This window comes from Bos taurus, chromosome 18 (genome assembly GCF_002263795.3).
Source record: "Bos taurus isolate L1 Dominette 01449 registration number 42190680 breed Hereford chromosome 18, ARS-UCD2.0, whole genome shotgun sequence".
Classification (NCBI taxonomy): domain Eukaryota; kingdom Metazoa; phylum Chordata; class Mammalia; order Artiodactyla; family Bovidae; genus Bos; species Bos taurus.
This window is the reverse complement of record NC_037345.1, coordinates 35,604,057-35,622,779: the sequence shown is the minus strand read 5'-3', so window position 1 is coordinate 35,622,779 and position 18,723 is coordinate 35,604,057. Positions and strand designations below refer to the sequence as shown.

The 18,723-nt window shown below is 50.9% G+C and overlaps 2 protein-coding genes across 8 annotated transcripts in view; one reads left to right on the top strand and one right to left on the bottom strand.

Moving 5' to 3' along the window:
• The first annotated feature begins 4,313 nt into the window (after positions 1 to 4,313).
• On the top strand, positions 4,314 to 14,148 carry ESRP2 (epithelial splicing regulatory protein 2). 6 transcript variants are annotated; one of them, XM_059876621.1, is made up of 16 exons: positions 4,314 to 4,561; positions 4,650 to 4,778; positions 6,263 to 6,376; positions 6,504 to 6,618; positions 6,957 to 7,055; positions 7,278 to 7,332; positions 7,404 to 7,514; positions 7,590 to 7,722; positions 7,801 to 7,843; positions 8,006 to 8,307; positions 8,425 to 8,637; positions 8,732 to 8,930; positions 9,086 to 9,272; positions 9,589 to 9,754; positions 9,830 to 9,935; positions 13,933 to 14,148. In XM_059876621.1, the coding sequence occupies exons 1-15, from the start codon at positions 4,364 to 4,366 to the stop codon at positions 9,917 to 9,919; spliced, it is 2,154 nt and encodes a 717-aa protein (XP_059732604.1). In that variant the 5' UTR covers positions 4,314 to 4,363; the 3' UTR covers positions 9,920 to 9,935; positions 13,933 to 14,148. The 6 variants fall into 6 exon arrangements, with proteins under 6 accessions (XP_059732604.1, XP_005218583.1, XP_059732605.1 ...); XM_005218526.5 differs by having other exon boundaries at positions 13,473 to 14,148; XM_059876622.1 differs by having other exon boundaries at positions 7,407 to 7,514; positions 9,830 to 14,148.
• Positions 13,199 to 18,723, bottom strand: part of NFATC3 (nuclear factor of activated T cells 3) — a 91,745-nt gene continuing 86,220 nt past the window's right edge. The window contains exon 10 of one of the 2 annotated variants that reach the window (NM_001192831.1): positions 13,199 to 13,745. In NM_001192831.1, the coding sequence (NP_001179760.1) occupies positions 13,624 to 13,745 (122 nt within the window). In that variant the 3' untranslated portion in view covers positions 13,199 to 13,623. The remainder of the gene's footprint in view (positions 13,746 to 18,723) is intronic. The other variant, XM_005218707.5, reaches the window with a different exon arrangement.

Genomic DNA, 18,723 nt, shown 5'->3' with positions numbered 1-18,723 from the left:
GGGGTCGCACAGAGTCGGACACGACTGAAGTGACTTAGCAGCCTGGGCTGCAGACCTCTAGATACCTCCTTGACTTTCAGACGCACAACTACGTGGTCAGGTCACCAAATTTTCCCAGCTCTACTCTCCCAAAGCCAGATTACCCGCATCTCCCTAGCAGCCTCCTTACTTATGTCCCAGTTTATGCCCTTATTCCTGTGGCAGTAAACATTAAATCAGATCACATTGAGACTTCCCTGGCAGTCCGGTAGTTAAGATTCTGTGCTTCCACTGCAGGGGGGCACAAGTTCGATCCCTGGTCTGGGAACTAAGAATTCTCAGGGGAGGTAAGTGACCTGGGAGGCGATGTTAAGGGCTTCTCCTTTCACCTAGACTATTTATTCTAGGGTGAAGTCTCCAATGCCGGCAGCTCCTCCCTACTCCGCAACACCAGGTTCCGTCGATGGAATCAGTACGCCCTCTGGTGGGTACTCAGCGGATATTCGCGGAGCAAATGCATGGAAATGGAAACTCCAGGGAACCCAGTGCGCTAGCTATTCTGGAGGCTTGCTAGAATAGGTAAGAAAGGGTCGCAGCTGGCCCAGCTGGGGGCCGCTGGCCGTTGAGGGTGGGGATGGGCCTGGGCTGGCGACGGCGACTCTGGATCGCCACGATGGACCCCAGGCAAGCGCTCAGCCTCAAATCCTCCGACACCGGAATATTTCCTGGGAGTGAGGAGAGTGATTTTACACCATTTAAAGACGATTTACTCGTCTTGGAGTTCCACGAGAAAAGCCACACTCCTCAGGTGATGAACCCCACTCTGTATCTGCTCAGACCTTCACGTACCTGCAGCTGGAGCGCCCACTGCCTTAGTGGCAGGCTTCCAAGCGCTGCAGTGAGGACGGGATTCCGCTAGCTTGCGGGCAGGCTCACCGGACCACGTTGCTTTTCCTGAATACCCAAAGTACTGTTTGGAAAAGGAATCTGGCTGTGCCGTTGGAGCCTCGCTGATGTCTCTCGCGTATCTTATCTCTGACTCATTCATTCGTGACTTGTGAACACTAGCTAAGAGCAGAGTGAGGATGGGGGACATTTATCAGTGAAATACAGAAATCTCAAACCACAGTGGGTACCCTTGCTACAGAGGGAGGTGCCTTGAGGGGAAAATCTGGAGGGAGAGCAGGGGTTAGCTAGGGCAAGGGCGCGTTGGAAGGAGAGGAAAGGGCACAGATGAGACTCTAGTACAAAGGTCCTGTGGTCACAGGGAAGGTTACTTTTAATGGAATATGGGAAGAGCGCTTAGTCAACCATTCATTCATTCTTGAGTTACTACTATGTGCCCAGCAGATCCAGTGATAGATTTTGGATAAGCCTTTCCTCAAGGATATTCTCATGGGGCTGGGTTGCAGTGGGGGATGGATAGGGGATGGATGGTGGGGTAGGGAGACAATAAATCGTGTTAGGAGTTGTTTTAGTGGTGGCAGAAGACATGAGAACCAGTTGGGGGACAGGAATGTGGGTTGTTTAGTATTAATGGGGTGATCTGGGAGGACCATCTGAAAATGAGTAAGGGAGCTCAGCAAAGCAGGGGAACCAATGTAGTTTTAACAAATTTTAGTTTTTCAAGAGTCCTAACATCAGGAATTATCATTTGGGGGATAAGGGGTGGACAGGTGCGCGGGTATCTGGGGGAGCCGTCCCATGCTTGGGTTTACTACTCCTCAAGGATCTGTACACTTATGAATGCGTCTCCAATGGAAATGCGCTCAGGATGGCTAGAGGTACCAAGGGGTTACCTCGAGCGGGAGGCTTCCCCAGGAACCTGACGTTGAGACCTACCTGCGCTGAATGATGAATAAAAAAGGACCTAGCGCGATGGGAATACCAGACCACCTGACCTGCCTCTTGAGAAACCTGTATGCAGGTCAGGAAGCAACAGTTAGAACTGGACATGGAACAACAGACTGGGTCCAAATAGGAAAAGGAGTACGTCAAGGCTGTATATTGTCACCCTGCTTATTTAACTTCTATGCAGAGTACATCATGAGAAACGCTGGGCTGGAAGAAGCACAAGCTGGAATCAAAATTGCCGGGAGAAATATCAATAACCTCAGATATGCAGATGACACCACCCTTATGGCAGAAAGTGAAGAGGAACTCAAAAGCCTCTTGATGAAAGTGAAAGTGGAGAGTGAAAAAGTTGGCTTAAAGATCAACATTCAGAAAACGAAGATCATGGCATCCGGTCCCATCACTTCATGGCAAATAGATGGGGAAACAGTGGAAACAGTGTCAGACTTTATTTTGGGGGGCTCCCAAATCACTGTAGATGGTGATTGCAGCCATGAAATTAAAAGACGCTTACTCCTTGGAAGGAAAGTTATGACCAACCTAGATAGCATATTCAAAAGCAGAGACATTACTTTGCCAAAAGGTCCGTCTAGTCAAGGCTATGGTTTTTCCAGTAGTCATGTATGGATGTGAGAGTTGGACTGTGAAGAAAGCTGAGCGCCGAAGAATTGATGCTTTTGAACTGTGGTGTTGGAGAAGACTCTTGAGAGTCCCTTGGACTGCAAGGAGATCCAACCAGTCCATTCTAAAGGAGATCAGTCCAGGGTGTTCTTTGGAAGGGATGATGCTAAAGCTGAAACTCCAGTTCTTTGGCCACCTCAAGCGAAGAGTTGACAATTAGCTGCAAGGGTGTGGCCGGGAGGAAGACCGGACTCAGCCTGGCGCACGAGCTCTCCTAGTCGGGTGAGGGAGGGCTTTACCTCCCTGTTGCGTCCCGCCCACCGAACAAATATTTGACATTCCAGGCTTATCTAGAGGAGGGTGGTGCCCGAAGAGCGATTTTCCTCCTCCCCCCGGGCCTAACTGGCTCAGTGAGTCCAGGGGTGGGGTCAGCGGGCTGGCAGTTGGGTGGCGGTCTAACCTGGGGCAGCGAAGCGCGGACACTCGCCTGCACTCAAAGATGAAGCGGGTCGCCAGCAGCCGCTGGAAGGCCAGTCTGCTTCCCAGCCGCCGTGTCCCGGGCGCCTCAGTCTCTTCATCCGCCTAGTGGGGACGCGGTGCAGTGTGTATTAGAGGGTAAGGCCTCGGAGGCGCCTCCTCTACGCCGGGCTTTTTCGCTCTCATTCGTCCGAAAGTCAGAACGCAGCGCCCAGCTTCTCTGAAAGCGTGAAATGCGGCTCGCGCCCCAATTCCAGCTCGGGCTTCGCAACCCAGTGTGTCTACTCTCGCTGGGCTGGAGCCCCTTCTCACCGGATTCTTCTTCAGTTTCTCAGTCACATAAACGGGAGAATTTGGGGAAGTCCGGGGCGGCCCGGAAACTCACCGTAAAGGAGCTTCACCAAGCCCGACGGGACGAAAGGGTGCTGGGAGCCCTCCACGAGAGACTGTCCAAAGAAGAGAAGAGATGGAGGATCTGCGGCCCCCTTGAGCACATTGCACTTTCGCCGCTAGCCCTCATCGGCTAGCGCGCTCTCAACTCAGCAACAGACCTGTTATCCAGGCGGAAGGGCGAAAGCATACCGCAGCTCTAACGTCGGGTGGGGGCGAGGCTCCTTGCTGGGGCAGTCCGGCTCAGCGCCGTCTAGAGGCCCGCTCTCGGGAGCTGCGGCGGGGGATGTGGGAGACGCGCTTCTTCCTTCCCGAGAAACGAGGCCTGCGCAAGTCCGACCGCGCTCTAGCATCGCAGGCACTTCCAAGAGCCCGGCTAAGGCCCAGCCTTCGCACCTGTGTTCACAAACTCTGCCCTGAATCCCCTAATGGTTCTAGTGCTCTCTTGTGCTTCCTGCCACTCTCCTCCCACCTCTGGCAATCACCCCATAAGCCTTGGGGTGATACCTGGTAACTCTTACCTCCCCTTTGACTTTACCCCTCCAGACCGGCCGTCGTGACCCCCTACAACCTCTAGGCTGCCGCTTACGGACTGAAGAAGGCCCCAGTTTTGCACTTTCCTTGGTAGAGCCCTGGTGGGAGAGGGGAGTGGGAGGGGATGGGGGGTCGCCCCAGAAGTCAGGCAGGGTCGGCTGCGGGAGTGGAGTCTGGGTCTTGAGCGCGAGCCCAGGCCGGGAGAGCGAGTGTGAGCGTCCAGGGCTGGATTCTAGCGGCCCTCCCCCAACGTTCCCGGGCCCTCGATCACGTGGCCGGCGGGGCCGACAGGTAACTCGCCCGGAGAGGGCGGGGGCCGGTAGCCGCCCCGCCCCGCGGGGCGCCGCGGGCTGGTCTCAGCAGCGCCCACTGCGCCAGCCGGGCCGCAGGTGCCGCCCCCAACACACGGTGTCCCGCCCCAGCCGGGCCGCGTCTGCCGTCGGTCGGTGCGTGCGTGCGCTTCGTCGATCCGCGTGTGTCTGGCCGAGCGCCCCTCTCCTCTGCGGCCATGACTCCGCCGCCACCCCAGCCGCCGCCCCCAGGCCCGAACCCCACTGCAGACTCCGCTGCCGACCCCCGTCCCGGGCCTGGACCCCTGGTCGTACTGTTCGGGGCCACGGCCGGTGCGCTGGGGCCGGACCTGGGTTCCGACGAGACCGACTTAATCCTCCTAGTCTGGCAAGTGGTGGAGCCGCGGAGCCGCCAGGTAGGATAGGAAGGGGGCACTGAGATCTCCAGAGAGCTTCGGGATCCCAGGAGCGCAGTGGCTGATCGGTTTTCCCCGCCGTTCGCAGGTGGGGACATTGCATAAGTCACTGGTTCGCGCCGAGGCAGCCGCGCTGAGCCCTCAGTGCCGCGAGGCGAGCGGCCTGAGCTCCGACAGCCTGGCGCGGGCCGAGCCGCTGGACAAAGTGCTGCAGCAGGTGAGCGCCGGGGCTGGGGTGAATGGAGGCACGGCCGGGCTGCAGGGACATTTCTCGGCGGGAGAAGGGGCAGAAGGGGAGGCCTGGCGCACCACAGCCAAGTGGCCAGGGTGGTAGGACGGGTTCCTGTTGTTTGAAACTTTCAGCGACTCCCTAACGTGCGTGTGTCCGCATGTGTCGGCCGTTCCAGGGGGGCGTCTTTTCAGACTTCACAGTGATCCACTCCTAATGAAGGGGTGGAGATGGAGGCTACGAGACCCCTCCCAGAGTCCCAGGCCTGCGGGGGGAGGTAGGTGAGACACCTTTGGGAACCTGCCTGGCCAGGTCGTCCAAAACAGCAGCCGGAAGCTGAAAGGGCCGAGGGGCCCAGACTTGGCCACAGGTCACGATCCGTGCCGCTTGTGTCCTCGGCCCACCCACCGGCCTGGGAGACGCTGCAGCGGGGGCGTAGGGCGGTGTCTGCCCCCGAGGTAGACGCCGCCAGGTGTAAGCTGCTCGTCCAGGCCTGTCCCGGTCGGCTGGCCAGGCATGGGCGCTGTCCGGACCCCGCCTGGGGGCTACCTGGCTCCTGAGTGCAAAGGCCTGGCTGAAGTGGAAGGCGGTTCCCTTTGCTGTTTTTCTTATCTTCTTTACTGCGCTCACCCTGTGCCTGACTCTTGGGTGGAATGAGTGAAAGTGCTTTACTAGCACAAATTCTTTTATCTTCCGACAACTTTGGTGGTTCCTGATGAGGAAACAGGCACAACGATGTGGAACCTGAGTCTGTTCCAGGACTCCCAAACTAGCCCCCACTTGGGATGCGTGGGCTGGGTCGCCTTGCTCTGCTAGCCTCAGATGGGAAAGCTCGGGCTAGGGAAGGTTCTTGGGCCTGTGGTTTGTGCTCATACGTGTTCGCCGGCGGGGATGAGAATGGGGGAGGGGCTGGGCCGCTTCCCGCCCCCTCTATGAGCAAACACCTCAGTGCCAGCCGGTCGATCGGGTCTGGGTCAAAGCTCATGCTGCCCCTGGCGTTCAGGTGCGGAGCTCTGTCCTTGGAGTTTCTCAGCTCCTGGGTTGGTCAGACCTAGGGGCGGGGCTGCCATTGACCATGAGCAGGCTGGGCCTCCCACAGGACTGGGCCTCCCTCACCTGTCTGAGGGTGGTGCCTGGCCAGGGACAGGTTTAACCTGCTTTGTCCCACCCCTCCCCACCTACTTGTCCCACTCCACCAGGTGTTTGCTCTGGCCCCATTCCAGACTCCTGGAGTGTGTGTGATGGGGGCTTGGGTGATCTGTGACTGCTCCCATTTGGCCTGGAGAAGGTGACAGTGGATGGGGAGGGAGCGGGTGGGACACAGAGCCAAGCCCAGCAGGCGTGGCAGCCTCCTCCCCAGGCAGGGAAGGGCTGAACATCTGGCTGAACCAGCTTTGCAAGCCTGCACCCTCCCTCCCCCTGCCCACCTGGCTGTGAGTCCCTCTGTCTCTCTCTTCACTCCCTATTCCCAGTTCTCACAGCTGGTGAGCGGGGATGTGGCTCTGCTGGGCGGGGGCCCCTACATGCTCTGCACTGATGGGCAGCAACTGTTGCGACAGGTCCTGCACCCTGAAGCCTCCAGGAAGGTATGCCACCACTGAGGGTGCAACAGGGGGCACAGTTGCCAGGATGCCCACTCTCACAGGGCCAGGGGCGGCGGGAGGCCAGGGCAGCTCAGTTCCCCCATTCATCCCCATTCCCATGTGCCCCCAGAACCTGGTGCTCCCCGACACCTTCTTCTCCTTCTACGACCTCCGCAGAGAGTTCCACGTGCAGCACCCAAGTGCCTGCTCTGCCAGGGACCTCACCGTGGCCACCATGGCACAGGGTATCTGTGACCCAGCAGAGTGAGGGTGGAAGGGTGGCTGCAAGCTGAATGTGTCTTGAGTATGTGCATGCTGGCAGGTTGGATGAACACATGCAAGTTTACATGAACCGCTCAACCCCTGACTGCAAGTCTGTGTCTGTGCTGGGGCACATTTGGAATGTAGGCATGTATCTCCATTTATCTAGGCTGCGGACCTGTAATGGCACAGATGAGCCAAGCCAAAACAAATGTGTTTGCTGGGATTCTGTGTGTGTTTATGTAGGGGCTGTGAGCTTCAGTGGGACATGCCAGTTGCCCTCTTGTGCTGGGATTTCCTCATTGTTATTCTCTGCTCATAGAGTTGGGGCTGGAGACAGATGCCACAGAGGATGATTTTGGGGTGTGGGAAGTGAAGACAATGGTAGCCATCATCCTGCACCTGCTTGAAAGTCCCAGCGGTAAGGTTCCCCTCACCACCTTTCACCTGTTCTCACGGCTGGGTGAATGCCTGCCTCTTTCTTCCTCCAAGTTCCCCTCCCCACGTCACCTTCTCTGAGAGGCCACAGGTGAAGCCCCTTTGTTGCCTCCTCATCCCCCTCAACTGTCCTTTTTGCAGAGCTTGGTGGGGAGACACCCCTCCCTCACCAGACCTTGCTGACCCACATGCTATCTCCTCTCAGGTCAACTGTTTGTGAAGCCTGAAGGGGTGAAGCAGAAATATGAGACAGGGCCTTGGTGAGTGAGGGAGGGGGCAGGGTTGGGGGTGACAGCAGCTGGACAGCTCTGATTGTGCCTTGCCCCCACAGCAGCAAGGCTGACGTGGTGGACAGCGAGACTGTGGTTTGGGCTCGTGGGCTGCCTTGGCAGTCATCAGACCAGGACGTGGCTCGATTCTTCAAAGGCCTCAATATTGCCAGGTAGGTACAGCAGGGTAGATGGGCACAGGAGGGCAGGCCCACCCAGGAGGGACTAACGCAGTGCTGGCTCTGCAGGGGTGGTGTAGCACTGTGCCTCAACGCCCAGGGCCGCAGAAATGGTGAGGCCCTCATCCGTTTTGTGGACAGCGAACAGCGGGACCTAGCGCTGCAGAGACACAAGCATCACATGGGCGTCCGCTATATCGAGGTGGGGCTCTAGGGTTGGGAGCAGAGCAGGACAGAGCTGAGGCTGGGCAGGCATGAGACCCATGGGCTGTCCCCACAGGTGTATAAAGCAACAGGAGAGGAGTTTGTGAAGATCGCAGGGGGTGAGTGTGCTCCCGAAAGTGCCTAGTGCCCCCTGGCTCTTGACATATGTCCTGTTTCCTCATGCCTCTTGCCTTCCTGCTTCCCTGGGTGCCGGTGTGGGTGGGTATTTGGAAGGGCACAGATGAAGTCAGTAAGTGACTCCCACGCCCCCCCCCCCCAAGGCACATCACTAGAGGTGGCGCGTTTCCTGTCACGGGAAGACCAAGTGATCCTGCGGCTGCGGGGACTGCCCTTTTCGGCTGGGCCAGCAGACGTGCTAGGCTTCCTGGGGCCAGAGTGCCCAGTGACAGGGGGCGCTGATGGGCTGCTCTTTGTGCGCCACCCTGATGGCCGGCCCACGGGTGATGCCTTTGCCCTCTTCGCCTGTGAGGAGCTGGCACAGGCTGCGTTACGCAGGCATAAAGGCATGCTGGGTAAGCGATACATTGAACTCTTCCGGAGCACTGCAGCTGAGGTGCAGCAGGTGAGCCCCCCAGGCCCCACGCCCCACACCCATGTACCTCTCCAGGGTGCCCCTTCTCTCCCTGCCTTGGCCTTGCCCTCCTTGGCATAATCAGCCTGCTGCTTCCTTTCCTTCTAGGTCCTGAACCGCTACGCCTCCAGCCCACTCCTTCCCACCCTGACTGCTCCACTGCTGCCCATCCCCTTCCCACTGGCAGCTGGGACCGGGAGAGACTGTGTACGCCTGCGAGGCCTGCCCTACACAGCCACCATTGAAGATATCCTTAGCTTTCTGGGGGAGGCAGCAGTTGACATTCGGCCTCATGGTGTGCACATGGTGCTCAACCAGCAGGTAAAGCTGCTGCCCAGGGGGGCCAGGGGGGCAGCATGGTTAGGAGTAAGGGATCCTCGCACATGACAGGCAGCTCACAAGGTGGTGTGCACAGGGCCGGCCGTCAGGTGATGCCTTCATCCAGATGACATCAGCAGAGCGGGCCCTAGCTGCTGCTCAGCGCTGCCATAAGAAAGCAATGAAGGAACGCTATGTGGAGGTGGTCCCCTGCTCCACAGAGGAGATGAGCCGTGTCCTGATGGGGGGCACCTTGGGCCGCAGTGGCATGTCCCCTCCACCCTGCAAGCTGCCCTGTGAGTGTCCCAGGGGCTGGGGCCTTCAAAGAAGTGGCATGTGGGAGCCAGGCTGTTACCACCCTTACTTTCTACGTGGGGGGACTCTTCTCTGGCTGCCCAACCCAGGGCAGTGCTGGGCTCCCTGCAGATACACTCTCTGCTTCTGCCTCTAGGCCTCTCACCACCCGCCTACGCCACCTTCCAGGCCACCCCGACCCTCATTCCCACTGAGACAGCAGCTCTGTATCCCTCTTCAGCACTGCTCCCAGCTGCCAGGGTGCCTGCTGCTCCTACCCCAGTCGCCTACTACCCAGGGCCAGCCACTCAACTCTACATGAACTACACAGCGTACTACCCCAGGTACCCTGCTGCTAAAAGAACTTCAGTCTTGCCCTCTTGTCTTGGTTTGCAGGAGGCTCAGATCCATGATCCCCTTCCTGGGCCACGTAACTCAAGGTCTCTTGGAGCTCCCTTATTCTGAGACAGTGAGGGAGTGACAACTAGGGGCTGATTGATGCCACCTACATACTGGAATAGGGAGGACTCTGTGGAGGCAGGGGTTTCAGGGAGGAGGAAATGAACCAAGCACAAGGCAGAGGCAAGGGAGGAGGCGGGTAGGGCTCAGTCTAGGCCATAACTGGGACTACACTACTAAATCCCTGCCTTTTCTCCCCAGCCCCCCCGTTTCCCCCACCACTGTGGGCTACCTCACCACACCCCCTGCAGCCCTGGCCTCTGCTCCCACCTCCGTGTTGTCCCAGCCAGGAGCCCTGGTCCGTATGCAGGGTGTCCCATACACAGCTGGTATGAAGGATCTGCTCAGCGTCTTCCAGGCCTACCAGGTGAGGTGTGGCTGGAGTGCTGGGGAAGCTGGCTGAGTCTGGGGCTCCCTGCCTAAACCTCTGTCCCTCCTACAGCTAGCCCCTGATGACTACACCAGCCTGATGCCTGTTGGTGACCCAGCTCGTACTGTGCTACAGGCCCCCAAAGAATGGGTGTGTTTGTAGGTGAGGGAGCCAGGAGGTAAGAGCTGACTGATGTCCTAAGCTAATGGGACTCTCCTGTCTCCAGAGAACCAGCGCCCTCAACCTGGTGGCTTCTTTCTGGCTTTTCAAAATTCTCAGAAGGCCCCCAGCGGAGATCAAGCCCCAGCTCCATCCCCCAACTTATTGCTCTGCCTGTCCACCTCAGAGATGACGGCTGGACCCTGCATGCAGGGCTGGGGGTGGAATGGCACTACCCTGCTCCCAGTGGTCGGATCTGGGCTCCTTAAGTAGCACCCAGAGAGCCTTTGTTCTGTTCTGGCTATGGCCTGTGCCTACAGGTTCCGGGGGGCTGATGTCCACAGCAGGCTTGGTTTCTTTAAAAAAAAATGTAAGCCCTGGTGCTTTCAGTGTATGACTCCAGGGAGCTTCTTTCTGAGTAAAGATACCAGTGTCCTACCTTCCCGTCCCTTCTGATGGGGTGCAGGGCAGCAAAGAGTGCTGGTCCCACTCCCCAGGATACTTGGACCTCAGTGACCACATTGTGCCAGGGGTGGTCCCACCTAAGGATGATGGCCCCCCTGGAGCCTGGCACAAGGAATAGCAGATGGCAAAAATCACAAAGAGTTTTGATGGACTGTACTGCAGTATCCCCAGAGGACACTAGGGGGCAGAAGGCCCCCACAGAAAAACTCAGGCTTGACTTATAAAGGGACTTCTGCCTACTTTTCATGCACACTTTGGGCAGGTCAGTTTTCCTGAACTCAACAGACACCTTGGAATGTCCTCTGCACCCACTGCAGGGTGCCCAACTGAAGCTTCAGAAGGAATTTGGAATTCTACCCTCTCTTCTGTAAAATAAAGGTTCCTAACCAAATGGACTTTTTAAAAGCCCAAGTGCCCTTCCCTTTGGCACACAGTGAGGGGCTCCACACCAGCCCCATGCAGAGGAACACTCAGGCAGATTTCAAGGAGACTGTTGACCTGTCACCGTTTATTATTTCAGCACTGTAACTGAGGAGCCTGAATTGCTGGCTTCTTCCCTTTGTATTTGTGTAAGGAGCACTGTACTCCTATAAAAGGTTTTAAAATACAAAATGTACAAGAAAACACAATCTCAAGTGCTGTAAACATAACTAAGAACCAGTTCCTTAATTGAACATCATCCATTTTATAAAATACAAGGTTTCAACTTGAACCCACCTGAGCCATACAGATGACCATCTGTTCTGGGTATCAACAACAGGGCTTTACAGCCGGACTCAGCAAAGCTCTGTTGATAGGGGCTAGCCCTGGGCAGGTATGGGATGCACCCTGGGCAGCAGCACCACACTCGAACTCGAAGACATCTGTTCCTTTAAATGCTATTTTCAGCCAAGTTTCTTAGTGCATCTCCAGTAAGCAGAAGGCTGCTCATCCCATTCCTCAACCCACGGTCTAGCAGGGCTGGAGCGGGCAGGGGCGGGTGCTAGCACGTGCCAGTTGCTCAGTGCTGTAACTAGAGTTCAATTGCATAGTCCAGTGGATGTGTGCTGTAACACCACTATGTTGCACAAAAAGTAAGGTCTCTGTCTACAAAGCCAAAAATACTGTCTCTTACACCAAAGCTTTTACAAAGCTGATACAAAACTGCTTATGTAGTATACAAAGCTCTATTTTAAAATTTAACTTTTATTTTAAATAGGAAAGCATTTCTAGTGCTACAGGCATCAAGGTATTTAAAAGGCATCAAATTTTGGTGCATAGCAACTCTGGATCATAGAGGCTTTTATTCTTGAGGGCAACAGAGCAACCCCCAAAGGGTCTTGCAAGGGAAGCTCTTGTAAGGACCCCATGTGAGGTGGCTACCCCAGGGGTGTGAAGGCGGAGGAAAGTCTGGCCATCTCAAGAGGGTCAGCCCCCTAAAACCCTCCAGAGGAAGCTCTGGGCTTCCAACCACAGGCCCCAAAGCAAATCTATCTACACTCCGTGACACAAAACTCACTTTCAAAGAAAATGTGAAAACACTGGGCTCCAAGAAGGACTAGAGTGATTTGCTGAAAGATAGACATTTTTTCTAACTAATTTTAGGGAGAAATTGAAAACATTGTGGCTTAAAGGAAAAAAAAAAGACCATACCTCATTGTAGGTCAACAGTTCCTATCTGGCTGACTAGAGATGGTGGACATTGAGCTGGCTCCCTCCACCCAGGCCTCACTTGGCCTCAGTAGAGAGTCCTGGCATCTGGGACCTACAATCCCCTGGGGTAACAGCAATGGAGCCTGTGACCAGCCCATCACACTGTCTCTCCTATGTAGGCACTCAGAAAATTTGCTTCCTGAATAGAAGTACAACATTTCATTTGAAAACATACTGCAAGCTTTAGGGGCCTTGAAATAGGCCCAAGCCTTGGAACAGGAAACTAATCCCACTAAGGGGATAGGTAAGGGCAGGGTTTGAAGAGAACCCAAGTTGGGCACCTCCTTTGGTAGACAGCAGGCTGGAGTTTCTTGCTGGCCCCTCTTTGGGCACCAGCCTTACCAGCAGCAGCACCAGGGCATCTTTGGTGTGGAGGGTCAGGTTTACAATGGTATCTCATTTTTGGATTTGCCTCAAAGCCTTCTAGGGAAAGGTTGTTTTTTATGCCATGTGGATGGGGCAGGATAGGCCAGGATCATTTCAGGCTGTAAACAATGAGGGAAAAGCCTCCCATGCCAGTGCAGATCTTAAGAGCTTCCCATCTGGAATCCTGCAGGTCCTCTGCCCCGGTCCCGAAGCATAGCTCATTTGTGCTTGGCTTCTGACACAGCCTGGCCTCTATAGAGATGAGCTAGAAGCAGCAAAGTTGCCTAAACAAACCAACAAGAGACTGGCAGCCAAATGCTGATGCTTCCACTTGGAAAAGGTCTGGGACCAGAGGACATAAAAAGGAAAAATACCCCACAGCCTACCTGTTAGTAGGATGGCAGGAATTAAAGATATCAAGCTAAAAAAAACCCCATCTTTCAAAGCTCCCTTACATGTAGTTAATTTACCCAAGGCCCTGAGGGGAAAAAAGCAATTTCAACATGGAGACGGTATGGAGAGACAGCAGGAAGATTACCTAAAAAGTTACAAAAATGCTATGCTCTGGAATGTCATTTTGTATTCCAACACTTCAGTGATTGGAATGGTCTCTTCTCATTTTACCTAAGAGTTTACTTTTATAAAGAAGTATGAGCTACATTTGGCTTTACTTCCTATGAATCTATGAAAGGCTTCCAGGACACATGCTGAGTTTCTGAGGCATAGGTGTGGGCTTGGGGTAGTTTTTTTTTTTCTTTTACCTCTGGAAAGTTTTATCAAAAGTTTCTACTTTAAAAATATCATCAAAGCTAGAGAGTCCTTTAAATGACCTAAAGCAGTACAAATCACCAATCCTAGCTAAGCAACCAGGTCACCTGCAGAAGCAGCACCTCTGAAATGGAGAGCCTGCTGCATTCACACTCAAAGCACCCATCATATAAAAGTATCCTATTTAAATATAAAAGGCAAAGCTCATTTCTCCAAAGATCAAACAGCCTGTACTACTCCTGTTCTCTTACAAAATCTTCCCAAGGCCTGAGTTGGAGGAATGCTGCTTTCCCCACATTCGGTGATCCCAACTCCTGGCTCCATCCTGAAGGTTGCAGAGTTGGAAACCCAAGGTCCAAGGAGAGAAACATGCTGAGAAGTACATGATGATGGACACAAGGCTGCAGTGAGCACTGTCAGAGCCCGTCGGATCTTCCTAAATCCAGGGAACTGGGACCCGGGAGGGGAGCCTGCCTGCTCGCCCCTGTCCCTTGGGAAACGGAAATCTGAGACATGTCTCTCCCAATTACCTCGTTCACTGAAAAACAAGAAAGGGAAGAGTAATTAGTGACCTCTGTGTGACTGACCATATGATGCTCGAAGCCGAGCTCTATTTCAAAGATGTTTTTTTCCCTTTCTGTGGCTTTCTAATGAAGCCTACTCTTGAACTGGATGGAAACATCATTCCAAAAGTTTTTCCAGGCCCCCCTTTCTCTATCTTTCAGGTCAGTTTTATTGGAAAGGGAAATGGCTCAGAGAAAAGGGAAACGTTCCTACCCTCACTGTGAAGGCTCAGGCTGCAGAGCAGAAGACAGGATTCTTGTTCACTTAACCTAACTTTTCCTTAATCTGCATCCCTTTAGGAGAGTTTTCCTTTCCTGATTCCTGCAGTGCACCTTGGATATAAAGTGAATGAAAATAAATACTTTGATGAGAGTTGAGATTTGGGGATTACTTTGTTACCCTATGCTAATACAAACACCCTTTATTATGTAGAGGCATTTGTATTATTGCTGATCCTTTCAGAAAAGGCTCTTGAATTTGTTGATTTATAGTCTTCTGTGAGGTCCAATGCAAAGAATTTTAATCTTAGGAACCAATATAGAAGGAAACATCCCAAATATGAACCTTTAGTTCTCTCACCATTAGAATTCTTTGCTTTGAAATGAAAATTTTTTTGCTTCATCACCTGAAAGTTCTATACTAAGACCACTCCTAAGCATATACTCAAGGGATCTGAAAACTACTTCCACATAAAAACCTGTACTCAAATGTTCATACCAGGATTATTCTTAATAGCCCCAAAGTGGAAACAACCCAGTTGTCTACCATTGATGAGTGGATAAACAAAATGTGGTCTGTTCCATACAATGAAATATTATTCAGCCTTAGAAAAGAATGAGGTTCTAAACACATGTTGCAACATGGATTGAACTTTGGGAACATTATACTAAGTGAAAGAAGCCAAACACAAAAGGTCCTATCTTGTCTGATTCTATTTATATAAAATGGTCAGAACTGACAGAAAATAAACAGGTGGTTGCCAGGTATTATAGAGACAAAGGAACAGAGAATGACTACAAAGAGGTATGGGGTTTCTTTCTGGAGTAACGAAAATGTTTTAAAATTAGATACTGATGATGGTTGTACAACTTTATGAATATACTAAAAACCACTGAACTGTATTATTTTCAAAGATGAATTCTAAAGTAATGAATGAATAATGAATCTCAGTACAGCTTTTATAAATAAAAATAGACCAAGAGAAAAAAACCTTTCCATAATTAGCATCTGAAGTGATCATAGAGCAAAGGAGACACTACTGATCATTAAAAAAAAAACTTCAAGTATTAATATCTAATCTATTCTTTAGGTAGTTAAGAAAAAAGTTTTTCAAACTCATATACTCATTATGGCTATAAGGAAAAGGGAAGTAACATTCACTCCACAAATATTTATTGAGCATCTATGGGTTAAACTTAACTGAAAATTTGTATCTTGTTTCAGCTAATCTTGACAACAATTTAGGATCAGTATTATCCCACTTTACAGATAGATAATAGAGGTTGTGTCACACAATTTGCTTAGTAAATGGTAGAATCAGTTTCAAAACACCCGTTCAGCTTCTTGAAAGCCAAAAGAGTAGAAGAGGCTAGAAATCATTTAGACAAAGAAAATGCAAAGGTCTTGGACAAAAACAATTCTACGAGTGAGTGTGGTGACTGTAAGAAGAAGAAAGGATTGATTCGTTACTACCACCAAGGCTCTAAGTCTAGGAAGAATAATGCTGTCACTACTGGAGAAAAGCTGAGGACGAATTTAGAGGAGGAAGGTGGTAGAGGTCAGCTCTGGAACTGAATTTGGAAATTAGAACAACCAAAAGGAAAAATCCTATGGGTAAGAAACTACAGTGAACGATCAAGAGGAGATTTATGCACCTTCTTACTACAGACTTGGAAGTATGGGAGCAGTTTCACTCCCACTGAAGAGCAAAAGGCTGAGAAAAAAATGAGTGGGAGTAGCCTTGTGACCCAAGGAGAAAATAAGACCTGGGAAAGCAAAATATGTAAGCAAAGGAATGGCCTGGAAATTAGGTTTGGTTTGAAAGCAGGCTTTGCCACTAATTCCATGTGTATCCTTGACAAATTATTTCACATATCCAAGATTCCCATTTCCTTGGCTAATCAATGATGGTGTTATAAACTAATAAGGTCTCTAACCATAGAAGTCTGTGATTCTCAACAGACAAATTTTCAAGTAGCAGCATTCAGAAAGGCAAAGAAGCGAAGGATGAAAATTTGGCTTGACTGGCATTAGTAATCACACTGACTGTAATTAGTTCAACAGTATGTGAACCGTAAACTTCCAGATGTTCAAGCTGGATTTAGAAAAGGCAGAGGAACCAGAGATCAAATTGCCAGCATCTGCTGCATCTTTGAAAAAGCAACAGTTACAGAAAAACAGCTGCTTCTGCTTTATGACTAGGCCAAAGCCTTTGACTGTGTGGATCACAGTTAAAGATCCACACAGTCTTTGTGTGGAACATTCTTAACGAGATAGGAATACCAGGCCACCTTACTGCCTCCTTGACATCTGTATGTAGGTCAAGAAGCAAGTTAGAACCGGACACGGAACAAAAGATTGGTTCCAAATTGGGAATGGAGTACATCAAGGCTGTATATCGTCACCCTGCTTATTTAACTTATATGCAGAGTACATCATGCGAAATGCTGGACTGGATGAAGCACAAGCTGGAATCAAGACTGCCAGGAGAAATATCGATAACCTCAGATACACAGATGATACCACCTGTATGGCAGAAAGTGAAGAGGAACTAAAGAGCCTCTTGATGAAAGTGAAAGAGGAGAGTGAAAAAGCTGGCTTAAAATTCAAAAAACTAAGATCACGGCATCTGGTCCTGTCACTCCATGGCAAACAGATGGAGAAACAATAGAAACAGTGACAGACTTTCTTTTCTTGGGCTCCAAAATCACTGCAGATGGTGACTGCAGCCATGAATTTGAAAAATGCTTGATCCTTGGAAGAAAAGCTATGACCAACCTAGACAGCATATTAAAAATCAGAGACATTACTTTGCCAACAAAGGTCCATCTAGTCAAAGCTGTGGTTTTTCCAGTGGTCATGTATGGACGTGAGAGTTGGACCATAAAGAAAGCTGAGTGCCGAAGAATTGATGTTTTTGAACTGTGGTGTTGGAGAAGACTCTTGAGATTCCCTTGGACTGCAAGGAGACCCAACCAGTCTATCCTAAAGGAAATCAGTCTTGAATGTTCACTGGAAGGACTGATGCTGAAGCTGAAACTCCAAATACTTTGCCCACCTGATGGGAAGAACTGACTCACTGGAAAAGACCCTGATGCTGGGAAAGACTGAAGTCAAGAGGAGAAGGGGATGACAGAGGATGAGATGGTTGGATGGCATCACCAACTTGATGGACATGGGTTTGAACAAGCTCCGGGAGTTGGTGATGGACAGGGAGGCCTGGCGTGCTGCAGTCCATGGGGCTGCAAAGAGTCAGAAATGACTAAGCGACTGAACTGAACTATGATTAGTATTTAATGCAGAATAGTAAAGAAACAGAACTATAAGCTAAAGGAATTAAGTACAAAAGGGTGAAGATTAAGTAGTGCTGGCTAGCTCCAATAATCATTAATTGAGATCAATTTCTGAAGGTCATTGATACACAGACTTATGAAGGCCTGTGCCAAATAGATGGTGCTTTTTAAATAAATTTTCCAGGCTAGGACTTATTGACCATTCTTGATGGTCTGCATAGAACGATGGAATTAATCTAAACTGACTCTTGACTGCTAGAAACAACTCACTGAAATAGTATGTAAATGAAAAGTTATGGGGATGTATGTCAGCACATTTTCTCTTCAGTTTCCTTGTAAGTATAATGAAGATTTTTAAAAAATCTTATATAGTATATATATGTATTATATGTATATATATATATATATGGGATTCCCTGGTGGCTCAGCTGCTAAAGAAATTGCCTGCAATGGGAGAGACCTGGGTTCGATCCCTGGGTTGGGAAGATCCCCTGGAGAAGGGAACGGCTACCCACTCCAGTATTCTGGCCTGGAGAATTCCATGGGCTGTATATAGTCCATATATATAGTAAATAAAGGGACATAAATAGACAAGGCAGCCTTTGGCACCTCTATCATAACAACAGGGAACAGTGTTTTCAGTGTGGATTCTACATGTGGGTCTATGGGTTAATTTCGTGCCAAGAGAGAGCCCAAGGATGGCTGTGATCTCTGTGCATGGCCTCTAATGTTATTCATCTCATTAGACTATCAGTACATATCAGTATCAAATAGCTTATGAGCTCCCAAAGGACAAGGACCTTACTACCAAGGAAGAAACATCAATTTCTGATAACTGAATAAATGGATCCTAATTGTCTATGCCAAAGCCTTTGACTGTGTAGATCACAATAAACTGTGGAAAATTCTGAAAGAGATGGGAATACCAGACCACCTGACCTGCCTCTTGAGAAACCTATATGCAGGTCAGGAAGCAACAGTTAGAACTGGACATGGAACAACAGACTGGTTCCAAATAGGAAAAAGAGTACGTCAAGGCTGTATGTTGTCACCCTGCTTACTTAACGTATATGCAGAGTACATCAGGAGAAATGCTGGGCTGGAAGAAGCACAAGCTGGAATCAAGATTGCTGGGAGAAATATCAATAACCTCAGATATGCAGATGACACCACCCTTATGGCAGAAAGTGAAGAGGAACTCAAAAGCCTCTTGATGAAAGTGAAAGTGGAGAGTGAAAAAGTTGGCTTAAAGTTCAACATTCAGAAAACTAAGATCATGGCATCTGGTCCCATCACTTCATGGCAAAAAGATGGGCAACAGTGGAAACAGTGTCAGACATTATTTTTGGGGGCTCCAAAATCACTGCAGATGGTGACTGCAGCCATGAAATTAAAAAACTCTTACTCCTTGGAAGGAAAGTTATGACCAACCTAGATAGC